This window comes from Acartia tonsa, chromosome 2, assembly GCF_053477335.1.
Source record: "Acartia tonsa isolate MP-2025a chromosome 2, ASM5347733v1, whole genome shotgun sequence".
NCBI classification, from domain to species: Eukaryota; Metazoa; Arthropoda; class Copepoda; order Calanoida; family Acartiidae; genus Acartia; species Acartia tonsa.
In genome coordinates, this window is record NC_137261.1 from 50,878,411 (window position 1) to 50,892,682 (window position 14,272).

A 14,272-nucleotide genomic window follows, 5' to 3' on the forward strand; every position below is an offset into this window, starting at 1 on the left:
AAATATTTTTCTAATAAAACTTATAGTTTACCTACTTCGCCGCCAGGATTTAACGTTTAGTCACAGAAGATAAACTGATTTATTTGAGAGATTCTGTCTTTGAAAACGGGTATACTTATTGTAAAAATCTAATCAGTTACTGGCATTCTAACTTTGTGCTCAAAATAAGCTTTTAATTTTTTTTTTCTCTATCTGGTGTATTTTAATATTGAAATTTAAATTTCAACTACCCAAAATGTCATTTCTAGATGCCTAAAACATTTTGCTAAAGAAGCTGGAGGTTTCAAATTTGGGGTATAGCTTCTATTTGTGGCAGTCTTTCAACAGGTAGGGCGGTATATTTCCTGCAGGATTTCTTAAGAAAACGTTATCATAAAATTTTGGGTATTAGTGTAATACACAGCCCATTTTATACTCTCTTTCTGAAATTTCCACCTATTAAGCAAATTTTTAATAGTGTATAGGATTGGCGTTAATATAAGAAAGAGTTATTCACAATGGTACAAAAGGAATGTGTTCAGCTTATTTTTATTCACTGCAGCTTCTCTATAAGTAGTGAATGTTCACCCGTCCATAGTTTTTTTCCTTATATAAAGTTTATATAATTCTATTATGTTTAATTTAGTTAGCACCTTTCTGTTTTTTTTTTACAGTTTACTGAACTTTTTTTATTCAAACTAATTTCAACTTCCAATGGTAGGGACTCATTTGGCCTTGCTATTTTTATTTCATTAGTCTAAATGTTAATGCTATCTACGCTATTGTTTTTATATATATTTAAATTATTTTTTATCTTTATTTGTCTTATTCATTTTGCTTTAATTTGAATTAAGCTGTTTTATATTTATTTAAAGTACTTATTTCACAACATACACCATGAAATTTTAAATTAACTAAATACTTATAATAAAGTAAAAGGATGTTTGTCTGTTTGTCTGTATCGAAGGATCTTGCTAACTCCTAAACAGGGTAGCCTCTTATAGGTCCCGGTAAGGTTATAACTATTTTGGGGGAGGGTACCACCATCCTCCCAAGAGTAATCGCCCTAGAAAATATTAAAACCCCCCACAAATTTTTAAAATTTGTTTAACTAAAATTTAAAATATTTGGGGAGACACCCCCCCTCCCCCCCCCAAAAAAAAACCCCTTCCCACACATAAAAAAAACTTTCTTTAAAATCTGAAATAAGAAATTGGGTTATCAAATTCGACTCTCCCCTCCTCAAGTGCCTCTAGAGGCCTCTAAGGGGTGTAGCCGCTAGTATATAAATATTCTATTAAAATTCATTAATTGTTAATAAAAAGTTGTATATTGTATTTTTTACATAAACTAAGTAAAAAACACGGAGAAAAAATAAATTTGGACCAATGTGCAAAAAGAACATATTTAAGATCCACTGCGGCAGATCAATGAACCAAAATCCAACCGGAGACTTGCTCTGAACAGCGGAGAAAATATTCTTCTGACCATCGGAGTATAATTACCTCTCAGAGATTTCCCCATTTTCACCCCCCCATCTCTCATCTCTGTGGAAACGTTTGTAAAATTGGGGAAAGAAAATTGGTCAGGGTAATATGGGGGGGGGGGGGTTTAAGGGCAATTAATGATAAGGTCCTTTAAAAGCCTATTTTAGCTCAATTATTCTTGTTTGTGTAATAAGTAATCAATTTAAATGTCTTTTTATTGAATAGAATAAGCACTCTTTTAATCTTAAACAATAAACTTTTTTAGAAATTAGAAATATATTTACAAATATTAGACAGAATACCCGATTTTAAGCTTATAATTTTTCATTTAACATCCGTGGAAAGCTGTCTATAAAATGTGATGCATAATAACTGTCATTAACCTTGAGAATGCACATCAATTAATCGTTAATTCTTTAATCCTTTAAAATTTCTCTGCAAATTGTTAAACAGACTAGTACACAAGACTTTAGTTGTAAGGTAACGCTGCTACAAATAAAATTGGTTCTTTAATGAAAATCAAATTCAGGGTCTAAGTTTGTAAAAAATATATCTTCTGTACTTATTTTTTTTCACGATTTAAATTCTTCGTTAAGGTAACTGGACAAAGTGTTTCAAAAATCAGCCATGTGACGTCATAAAAATGATCGATTATCAATCTCTTTTTTAGGGGGTTTCTTTCTCACTTCTCCTCTCATCTCCCTTATCTTTATGACGTCACATGGCTGATTTTTGGGACACTTGGTCCAGTTACACTTTAAGAAGTATCATTTTATAGGTAAATGTCCTGTACTTTTAAACTTGCGTCCATTTTGGGACTACTGTGTAATATTGTCAAAGGAAAATTTGTCGTCAATTTAGGTTGCTTACATGGACCTCTTTTATTGGTCAGTTCGTTCATCTAGTTAGAGTGGAGTGTTTAGGATAAAGAGAGTGGAATTTTTAGCCAACTGTGGGTGTCACTTTCTTGAAAATGAAAATCTGATGCAATGTCCAGATAATAATATGATTATTTTAATCTACTTATGATTTCTGCGACTCAAAATTCTAGACTACCTGAAATATACAATGGATGCATATTTAAATTTGTATTTTAGTAATGTTCTCTAAATCTGACTGTATATGTAAAATTGAATCTCCGCGTAAAATATACATCCCACACTCCACTTTATATTGATACAACATCAAAACTTTATCAAAACCCAAAACTTTGTTGGTTTATTTTGTATGTGTGTTGTTTTGCAGGAAGGAGATAGTTATAACTGATTAATTATTCATCTACATACATTTCTCCATCGAAATTAAGTTTTAGCTATGAGTTTGAGGGGTTAGATTGATTTATATTCTTTGCCAATCCCTGTATCCCTAGTTGTATAGAGTGTTGGTATTCATAACTCATGGGTTGAATTTATGTTTAGGATTTTGTATCATTTAGCTTTGTAAAATTGATTTACTATTCTAGATAGTCAATAGGACACGAAAATTCGTCCAACTTATCAAAAACTAGCTGATTCTCGAAGTGGCAGAGAGGGGCTAGAAAAATATCTTAAAACCATCCCGAAGCCTTAAATCTAAAAATAGAATGGCCTAAAAACATTATTGTAGCTATGTGAAGCTTACATAAAAAAGAGAACTTATGTGGTTCAGTATTTATTGAGATCGAAAGCTTCAGACAAAAAAAGTTCTTACTACTTTATATAAAGATTTTTGTTTGTATTTAGTCACGTAAAATTCAATCCCATAATACGAGGGAAGACATTTTTGGAAAATATAATTTCCCTAAGCATAGCTTTATCAAGCTGTTCATTTGATTTTACAGGGATGAAATATGTACACTTTCTAACTCATAAAGTGGTCAGATTGTTCTTACACTGTGATTCTACTGGTCTAACTAAGGGAATGTCCATCTAGAATCTCTATATTTATTAAATTAGGTTTGTCCATTCCTTTATTATGATTCCATATACATTGTTCTTGGATGCTTGGTGGGCTTAGCATTTATTGTTTTATTTTTGAAGCTAACTCGAGAGTTATTTGATTTAAACTAGAAATAAACTTTTTCAACAATAATTTTGTTTAAGATGTTTGGGGTGTACGTTGTACATCAATTTGTAGTCCATAACTCATAAGATCTCTCATATTTATATGTACTCTGATAAAGTGATGCTCGCAGTAGCTATAACAACGAGGAACTCCATCCACCCCTTTACCCCATCCCTTCGCCTCCTACTGGATTCACGAACTGTCCAATAAATAAGGCCCATAATAGCAAGGTAAATTGACGACTAATTTCCCCCTGTCAATATATCCAAGTACATATATCCTATATCCATTAGTTTAATATAATGAATTTAAAGCTTAAAAACCTGCATAATGTCTTTGAAGACACAGCCAAAAAACATCTAAAAGCAACAAGAAATGGCGATATTTCACAATGCATATGCTTCAAATAATACACTCCTCTATGGTATATGAATATATATATTTTGTATATTTCATATGTATCATATACATTATATACATGCTTACCAGGATTATTATATCCAGAGTAGCGCAGCTTAACAGGAAACTGACAAAAATCAGTAAATCAAGGACAGTTTTAGTGAAAAAATCTGCCATATAAAATACCAGATGCTTCAAACCTAGACTCAAGGGGAGGGCGGTAGAGACCTGGGAAATAGCCTAAAACAACACTCAGACATTTACAAAGTCCCCCTAAAGATTACAACACATTTGAAACAGCAGTTTGTAAGATCTTTAACTTTAGAGGATATAAGATCTTATGACAAGTTTAGAAACTATTAGTTTAAAAGACGAATAATTAAGGACATTAGACTTTAAGTTATACTTATACCCCTCTGTTTATAAACACGACGAAGCCCAAAATACATAACATTTGCACCACGTCGTCTTCCTGTGACGTCATATTCTCCATCTCTTTTTTATTGATTTTCTTTCCCGCTTCTCCTCTCATCTTCCTCATTTTATAAAGTCACAGGAAGACGACGTGGTGCAAAAGTTATGTATTTTGGGCTTTGTCTATAAACACTTTTTCTTTGAACATTGTATTTGGTTGTATAAACCTTTAACGTCTAAACTTTTATTACTAATAATTTTAATCCAGGAATAGAATAGGTAAGTATGTCTATCTTAATAGTGATATCTCATATTATAGAGTAGCATCCACTATAGCATCCAAACCTAGTGTTGCAACTGAAATGAATAGATCATAATAATAAACATCCTTTATTCATAAGGAACAATTAGTTTGCAATTACAAATAATATTTTCATTTACAGATTTGAATAAATCTAAATCTAACAGTACATTTTAATAAAATCATAAAAATATTTACTAGTTTTATAATAATTAGTATTTTTTTTGTTTTTTAAGTGACTAGATTATGAGATTCAAAACTGGACGGTTTTTTGGTAAGACTCAGTGATAAGACAATGGACGGTACATTAACGTTTTTAACAAATATAAAAAACAAATACCACATAAGTATAATTAATTATTGGTTGAAAAGTTTGTACAAACAATGGATGTAGAATATACGTGGATATTATGACAGAGGGAAACCTGTCGTTAATTTAGCTTGTTAACGTGGAACTCGTTTATTGGTCAGTTCGTTCACCCAGTACGAGGGGAGGAGATGGGGTAAAGTTTCACTTTATTAGAGAACATGAAAATCTGGTGTAAGATCCAAGTAATAATATATATTTATTGTACATACCAATCAAGATTAAATAAAAGAACCCACAGCTATTAAGCCAATCAATGAGAGAACGTGTTAATATAAACCATTATAATTTACAGTCTAATGACCCTTAATTTCTATATTTAAAATGCAAACATAACATCATAGTGTTGAGTTCTTGTGTGTAGGGGTTCTTTACCATCATGTTGATCAATAAGGTCCTGCAGGCCCTGGATATAGTCCAGCGCTTTCTTCAACACCTTTACCTGGAATGAAAAGTGAATAAATTCAGGGCTCAGCAGCAATGCAAAAGCCTCAAATTTAAACTAGCTTTTTTTTTGCAAAAAATAGAATTCGAAAAGTTGAATCAAAGAAGATATCTTCTTTGAGTTTAGACATCTACCTTAATTCCTAAGTTATAACATGTCGAATTTTACTGACGCTTACAAGTGGCTGACGCGCGGTTGCCGAGCCCTGATTAAATCAACATTTAGCGGCCTAAGGATCTGAAATGTAATTTACAGTACAATGTTCCGTCCTGCCCATTTACATTAGTATTGTTATTACTCTCAATTCTCTATTTGACAGAAAAAAATTTGAGGAAAAATTTTACGGTTGCTATTTTAGATAGAGGATAAAAATTTTCTATATTGATTCCTCTGCATGATACGTCACAGGAGATATAAAAATATATTAAATTCAATAAAATCACGAAACCTTAGATCTTCGGATATATCTTTCTGCAGTAGAATAATAAATATAAAGTCTAGATTTTCAATTCCTTAACGTAGAACACAGGATAGGAAAGTTCCGAAAACTATTTATTAATTATACCTTGCTTACTCTCTTCCCGCGTTTATTTTCAATTGGAACAGCTCTTCTTAGCCTGACAAATGCGGAATTCACTGCCTCTACACGTCGTCGTTCCCTTATTAAAGTAAAATAACAGAGTTGGCAGGGGTTATATAATTGTTTGTTCACGGGGTTGGGACCCTGTGCAAACTTTCAATTGGGTCTTTGAATATCAGCCAATTGCGTCGGAAATTAAAATACAGCCAAGTCGCTACAAAAGAACAAAAAGCAATTTGGTAGCAGATGAAAAAGGTAACCACCACTGGAACCAGGTAGTTGTCTGGGTTTACTTCAAAACATTATTTTCTGTGTTAGGATAGGAAATTTAAGTTTAGATTTATATAGCTGAGTTTATAAAACTGTGACTAAAGAATACCTGGCGTTGCGTTTTTCAACAATATGAGGTGGCTTTTCTTTATGTGGGACATGCTTGTATGCAACTTTCTTACGCACTTTTCTGCTCTTCTTCTGTACAGTAAAGCAAATATGGATATATTATTACTTAGATGTGAAACCAGATTTTCATGTTCTGTAATAAAGTGAAACTCACAGCGCGTGATAACCCCCCCATTCACAACCTGTACCCAATTCCTTCCCCTCAGCTCTTATCGTATGAATGAACTGACCAATAAATTAGTTCTGTGTTATTATTATTAGCGTGTGGGATTGGGTTTTCAACATCTCCATAGAACTAAAAATTTTTGTTTGTTTGATAAGATCCCGCTAATTATGATCTGAATATGTTTCCAATTTTAGAGAAGTTTCATATAGCTTCTGGTCTAATTGATTTCTAAAAAAGTCTTGTATTCAGTTATTGGCAATTTTGTACCCCTACTTCCGATGAAGAACCCCTTAATGCTAGGGGCGAAGTAAATGTTTTTATGTTTCAACTTTTTATTTACCTTAAATGTCGTTACGGCTGGAGTGAATATGGGCATACATTCATTATGCAGCTGGTTGTCTGGTGGAGGCCAATACTGGGCCTCGCAATCCTGTAGTCCATCCACACAAGTAACTGCATATCCAATGTCATTCTGAGTCTATACAAAGAGTGGTGATTTACCTCAATCAAGAACTAAACCCAACCAAACCCCTTACTATTTTTGGAAAAAAATGAAAAGGAGGGGGGTGGGTAAGTTTACCCGTATACTTAACCCTGTTGGGATAGCCAGTAACCAATTTAACCTATCCTAACTTCACCTAAAGTTATAAAGAAACAAACGAAAAACTAACCCCTCCTATTTAAAAAATGGATTGTCTCTTAATTACTAGACTAGATTATTTTAAGGGAAACCGCTAAACATGTTTATTAAGAATACGAAATTTATAAAAAAAAAATTTGGCAGTCTCGACTTCAGTTTCTGAGGGTGGCATAGGCTAAGTTAGGCTGTATTGACTAAAAAAATACCTGGTAATTTAGAGTAAATTCTCCGATAATCTCAACCTATATTGAAATACATATTCATAGTAATAAAAATATTTGAAAGGCCAGGTTTCAAAATATCAATAAATTTAAGTTTTAAAACATTTTTTGATATTCTTTGTTTTCAAATATTGTCTTGCTCATATGGTTAAATCTTACTTGTTGTGACATTTGATGATGCATAATTCCATGATCAATGGGCGGGGCTATATTATGTATACAATCGTTGTTCATCAATGAAGGTGTGGATCCCTGAAATCCAGGGGGAGGGAGCTCCTCCATCCCAGGGGGGCTGGTTGCCTCCTCAGTTCTGTCCAATATATTTTCAACCATTCTAGAAATATAAAAATTTTGTAAAGTTAGATTTAACAATATTACAAGATTGAGTTATTTCGTTAAAGGAAGATTACCTTAGGTCCTAGAATTATTTTAGGATATTTTATTTATAAATCTTAATCTTGGGATGGATAAAGGCTATTCTCTGCTTTATTCTAAAGTGCTAGGGCGCAGTTGCTACTCCAATAGCCTCTAGGATAATAATTAATTTTAAAATATAATGCAGAAAATAACTGGCCTAGTGGTTAGTAAGATCTTACAAAAACCTTACTACTTTATGCTATACCAGAAGCTATAAAATAGCCTTAAACCATTCTTAGACCTGTGAAAGCTTCCCTGGTTTAGTAATAAGTGAGATCTAAACGTAAAAAAACAAAATCTTATAACTGTATGTATGTAATAGAAAAATTAAAGGTTTACACTTATTTATAAGAAACCGGCTCCGAGAGCCAGTTGGTTCCGAAAATTGAAAATATGCCGTAGTATAGTAAACTTTATTTAATAAATTTTTACCTTTTATTTTTAAATGCACTTGATTCACAGCCCTTTCCTCCTCCGACCAACCTCCTATGCACCTCCGACCATACTCAACCCAGAGATGAACAACATTGAATGACTAGATTTGATTAGAAAAGTTTTGCTTAATTAATGATCATACTTAACTAGAAGGCAACCTGTGCTTTCTGCCATTTGTGAACAATACATATATGTTAGACTGGTACAAAATGTTGCCTAAATAAAATATAAAAAATCTTAAGGTTATGTGCTTAACTCAAATTAATTTGTTTAAATAAAGTAAAAATGTAAGATATTTTAAGTTGGGCCCAATTTTGGAATTCGTAATCTTAATTATTAAAAGAAATTAACTCATTTAAAATCCTTATCTTCAATTAATTTATTTTTAAGGTTAATATTTAAATAATTCAAAATCATAATTTCTTTTAATGTAGCTTGCATGTATTTTATATGATTTTGATTTAATGGGACCGGCTAATATAGATACATTACAAACATGAAAATCTTATCTTTTCGAACATCTAATCAAGTAGATAATTAAAAGAAAGCTAGTTAATTGTTTATTATTGTCAAAGTAAATAAACTTATTTGGTTGATGGTTTTCGAAAACAACTTTAGTATATTAAGCCCTGAAAACATAAAAAAAATTACCAGGGAGGGAGGGGATATTAGACTAAAATTTAATTTGTTCTAGATGTTGTATAGTTTAACTCGGCCTATTGGTATAAAAACTTTGGGGACTTTTATTAACTTTTAATTGGATAGTTTTAACTAGCTGTTTCCAAACTGAACCATCCAATAAATTTACCAAAGTGGATATTTTGTTTATCATTATTGGTTGTGATATAATTTATCGTCTATTGTCCTATCCCTTAGAATCCCTGTAAACAAATATGTTTTGTATACCCGCATATTTATAAATTGTTAAACTTATAAAGAGTGAATCAATCCTTATAATAAAGTAACAGGATGTCTGTCTGTTTGTCAGTATGTTTGTACCGAAGGATCTCGCTAACCACTGAACCGATCAGGTTCTTCTTTACAGGGTAGCTTGTCATAGGTCCTGGGAATTTCTACAACTCTTGTGGGGGAGTGTACCACCCACCCACCCAGCGAGGGGGCGTAGCCACTAGTTTTATATATAGAGCCGACGGCATGTTTATCTGTAAGAACCTCCGTAACAAATATCTTTAATCGTTAATTAAACATGTTAGAATCGTGCAATACTTTCCAAACTTTGCTTTGTGTTATTTAACAGTCCTTAATTATTGGCTTTTGATTCATAGGCCTTTTCAGGTTTAATACATTATAAGCGCAGCATCTCTAATATCAAGACTTATTTTGTTTGTATGTCCGTATTAAGCATTCAGAATGAAAGCAATATCTATAGAACAATTGTTTTGACTTCTAAATAATATTAAAGCGCTGGCACTTTATTTTTGACAATTTTCAAATTCAAATATTTATTAGGAAAAAAAAACATATACACTTAATACCAACATTAAAGTTGGATTGGGGGAGTGGGATTAATAGCTTATTGGCCTGTTTATCTTTTCCAATATCTTTGATTAAACCAACTGATAATGGGTATTACTTTGTATTATGTATGTATACATACAGGGAACTAAAGGGATAAGACATTGCCCGATAAATTAATGTTCATCCCCAATGATGATAGATAAAATTACCCCTTTTGTAATTACAACAACCATGTTGGCTTTGAAATCATTTTGTTTGATATGGCTGTTTTAATCCTTGTTAACCATTGGAGATAAAAGTAAGAAAAATATTAAGTAAAGTTGGGCCACCATTTCCGCAAAACATAAGATTGGCAACATATTATTTAAGGCTTAACGAGACTTTATTCATATTAATAACGCCTTTCAATTTTACAGGAAAGTATCGTAAGCACATCATTTTCAATATTAAATTAATAGTATTTAAATTATAAACTAAAATATGTAATCGCTTTTATTCTAAATAGAAAAAAATCATGAAATGACTTCATAAAAGCAAAGTTGTTCAAAATTTAAAATAAATGCAAAACACAATGTGTAAATTATTTAGTATAAAGTGGATTATTAAACACTAACATTGTTATCATGCGGTAAAAAGAGATCAAGCCCTATTAAGTATATAATACAATAAAATAAAAATGAGATGAAAGTTAAATATAATAAGGGAAAAAATTTGTTTTTCTTTAAAAAAAAATAAAAAGTAAATGAAGCATGTAGTTCAAAAAAAGAAAGATAGAAATAAATGAAAGGAAATGTACGGCGTTGTAGTATGTTTAAAACCTGGCAATTTTTGCATTCTAATATTTTTTGATCACAGAATAATAAAATTATAGAATAATGGCAGCATTCCAACCAACAATAGTTCAAATTGCATTTAAATGGCAAATATGACAAAGAAGTCTGTTGCAGTTTGTTTCAATATTTTCAATCAATGTTTTTTTCAAGTGTTGTTTAAATAAATTAAAATTTGGCTTATTTTTTAGATCTTTCAAAATTTCTACATAATTATTCCATGTTTTTGGTAGAGAAATAAAAGGGAATCTAGAAATTAGGGCAAGTCTGGAAAATAGTATAGCAAAGTCAGCTTGAGTTCTTAAAGCATAAGGAACATTTCTGTCTCAATTCAAAGTCCAATAATTATCTATCCTGCATGATTTAGGCTGCAAATCTTTTAAATAAAGATACATAAAGTTTAATTTAAAATAATCTATTAGGGCAGGAAATGGCAAAATACCCCATCTTTTAAACAGCGATCCTGTATGTGAATTATATTTAGCATTAGAAATACAGCGAATAGCTTTCTTCTGTTGTTTAAAGACATCATTAATAAGACTATCATATGTTGAAGAATATGCTATAATTCCATAGATTAAATGACAATGAAAAGTTGAATAATATAAGGATCGCATTGCTTCAGGGTTTAATATTTTTTGACCTCTTCGTAAAACAAAAAGTGATTTTGAAAGCTTAGCATTTAGTTGTTTAACATGGTACTTAAAAGTTAGGGCTGGAGCAAAGTAAACTTCAAGAAATTTTATAGCAGGTATATCTGATTCATGATTTACATATTCTAATTTTTTAATAAGTTGCTCATTGGGGGAAGAACAGTCAATATTATTTTCGTTAATATAAATATTTATTTCATTCCATGGAATTAGATGAGGGGAGGGATGGACAATAGTAAACTTTGTTTTTAACGGATGAAGAGACTTTTGTTAGTGCGAAACCAAGTAGAGACTTTTTGCAGTTCTGAATTTACAAATGAAACTAAATCTGCTAGATTAGGCCCAGATGCAAGTAGTGTAGTGTCATCACAAAAAAGCAAAGTATATAATAGAGTAGATTTGGGTAAATCATTAATAAAAATAAGAAACATAATTGGGCCAAGTATTGATCCTTGTGACAAGCCAAGCTTAATTTCGCGAAGAGTGGATTTGGTAGAATCAATACAAACAAATTGTTGCCTATCTGTTAAATAGTTTCTAAACCATTTAAGATTAGTCCCCTGTATACCTATTTTTTCTAATTTTTTACACATAATGTCCACAGGAACCATGTCAAAAGCTTTGGTTAAGTCACAAAAAAACTCCAACTGTATATTCATTATTATTCATTGCGGTTGAAATTTTGTTTAGCATATGAATCATGGGATGAATGGTTGAATTGCCTTCCTGAAAACCAAACTGATTAGGATGAATAATGTTATGTTCGTTTAAATAATCTTTCAATTGAATTGAAACTAATTTTTCTAAGATTTTACTAAATACTAACAATAAAAATTATGGATCTGTAATCATTTAGGTTTTCAGGATTTCCACCTTTTTTAAAAACTGCTGACACTTTAGCTATCTTAAATTGATAGGGGACTAAACCATATCTTAAAGATAAATTAAAAATGTGTGCAAGTGGCCTAGAAATTATTGGCAGAATCTTTTTAACTAATTTAGTGGAGAGACCAGAAAAATCAGTGCTAGATTGCTTTCAAGTTGGCTAAAAATTTATATTATTTCTTCAGATGAAGTAAGATTAAAACTAAAATTTGCACCAGCTTCATCTAAATAACTATCAGGGGGACGATCCGTGGGGGGGATCGTCTGCTGGATATTAGTAGTAACACTAGTAAAATGTCTATTAAAATACTCAACTATCTCCTCTGTTTGACTAATAATATTGCCATTAATGTTCAAGGATTTAGGGGATGAATTGGCCCTCCCACTCTTATTACATGCCTCTTTGATAATGTCCCAAGTTTTTTTTTTAAATTACCTTGATGAGAAATAAGTTGCATATTATAATTACATTAATGGTCGAAACGCTATGACACTGAACTTTGTGAACTTACCAATTAAAATTTAATAAAAACCCCAAAGATGATAAGACAAGAAATAAGAAAACGTTGTTATAGAACTTTGGCGACTTGTGTACTAAACAGCCCAGTGTCCCCTCCCACCCTGGTATCCATACAATTAAATTACATTACTTATATTTCGTAAATGGTTAAATTTTAAGAACTTTTAGAAGCATTTTAAAGTTACTTAGTTTATCATAAGTAAATCATATCTACATTATGGTCGGTCTGTTTGACTGTCCGTAACACAATGTTTTTTTTTATCGTTGATATTAAAATGATAAGATTGTCTTAACGATTTGCACACAAGCGAGTTTAAATTTGAGACTTTAAAAAATCTTAATCTAAGTTGGTAGCTACGGCTGCAGATAGTCTAAAATTTAGGGGCTTACAGATCATTCGGCAAACAAAAATAATATTATTAAAGAACTCAATAAAATAATAAAGAATGTATAATAGGTGATAATGTGATTTCAATTGTTATCTATGCCTATTTTGAATCTGATATATAATAAAATTACATATTAGTATCGCCTACAAATCAGGGAAAAAGAGATCAATGACTTTAAATTGTATATGTATATTTTTTTCTTGTTACTTACATTTACATGAATGGATGTAGAATATACATATAAGAATATTATTACAGGGGAAAAATTGCTATTTCCCCTGTCATTTATTGGTTAGTTCGTTTATCCAGTAGGAAAGGAGGTTGATGGGATACAGGGCCGGGATGTGAGAGTATGTTATTTAAGCCCGCTACAATGTTCACTTTATTAGAGAACATGAAAATCTGGTGTAAGATTGAAGTAATAATAAATCCATTATCTTATGGTACTAAAGGCCGAATTTAAAACATAAAATTGGGGGTAGGGATTAAATCATTCTCCTTTGCCATATCCCTTTATCCCCACTATGTTACCCTTCTATCTCCGGGTTCATTTTGTGTATCATGTATGTAGGTTGAATCTAGGACAGTGCAAAAGTTAGGGCACTTTTGCGCAATTTAGATGAAAAAATTTAAGTAACTCAAATAGATATGGCCTAAAATCTTCTATATCTCAAGTTGTTTTAGTAAAAAGTTTCTATTTTCATGAAAAAGCTACCGTTCAATGTTTAAAAATGGATGAACTATCAGAAGCTCAAAATTATAGTCATGGTTTCCTAAAGTCGTAATATTTTAAAATTACATTATTTTTCTATTGTGTTGTTATATCGATTGGGTAGTGTGGGATAAAAAAAAGGAGTTGCCATGCAATGGATGTATTACCATAGATGATCAAGACACTAATTATTCCGGTACACCGACAAACCTCCTAAAGGGACAAACGTCCTAAACCTCATAATGCGACATACATCCTAATGCGACAAACCTCCTAAACGACATACCCCCTAATGCGACAAACCACCTAAAGGGACAAACATCCTAGGACGTTTAGGACGTTTGTCGTTTAGGAGGTTTGTCGGATTAGGAGGTTTGTCGCATTAGGACGTTTGTCGTAGTAGGACGTTTGTCGGTGTACCATTATTCCAACTTAAATACGAATTTCTAGCAGAGGAATATTTTTAATTTATATTTAGTCACATAAGTTTCAATCTCATAATAAAAGCTAC

General features: G+C 31.6%; 1 protein-coding gene across 2 annotated transcripts; it reads right to left on the bottom strand.

The window, feature by feature from the left end:
• Window positions 1-4,696: 4,696 nt before the first annotated feature.
• LOC145312853 (uncharacterized) lies at window positions 4,697-8,432 on the bottom strand. Of its 2 annotated transcripts, none has more exons than XM_080152087.1 (7): window positions 8,291-8,432; window positions 7,601-7,775; window positions 7,427-7,462; window positions 6,921-7,058; window positions 6,395-6,486; window positions 6,001-6,094; window positions 4,697-5,432 (listed from the first exon to the last, which is right to left on the bottom strand). In XM_080152087.1, exons 2-7 carry the CDS (start codon window positions 7,772-7,774, stop codon window positions 5,310-5,312), a joined length of 657 nt encoding a protein of 218 aa, XP_080008213.1. In that variant the 5' UTR covers window position 7,775; window positions 8,291-8,432; the 3' UTR covers window positions 4,697-5,309. The 2 variants fall into 2 exon arrangements, with proteins under 2 accessions (XP_080008213.1, XP_080008215.1); XM_080152089.1 differs by lacking the exon at window positions 8,291-8,432 and adding an exon at window positions 7,852-7,907.
• Between the last annotated feature and the right edge of the window lie 5,840 nt (window positions 8,433-14,272).

Excerpts from the sequence above, each read along its gene's own strand:
- LOC145312853 (XM_080152087.1), bottom strand. The coding sequence starts at position 7,774 with ATGGTTGAAAATATATTGGACAGAACTGAGGAGGCAACCAGCCCCCCT. Across the intron at positions 6,095-6,394 it reads GTTGAAAAACGCAACGCCAG|GGAACGACGACGTGTAGAGG; the intron begins GTATTCTTTAGT and ends TACTTTAATAAG. Across the intron at positions 5,433-6,000 it reads GCGGGAAGAGAGTAAGCAAG|GTAAAGGTGTTGAAGAAAGC; the intron begins GTATAATTAATA and ends TTTTCATTCCAG.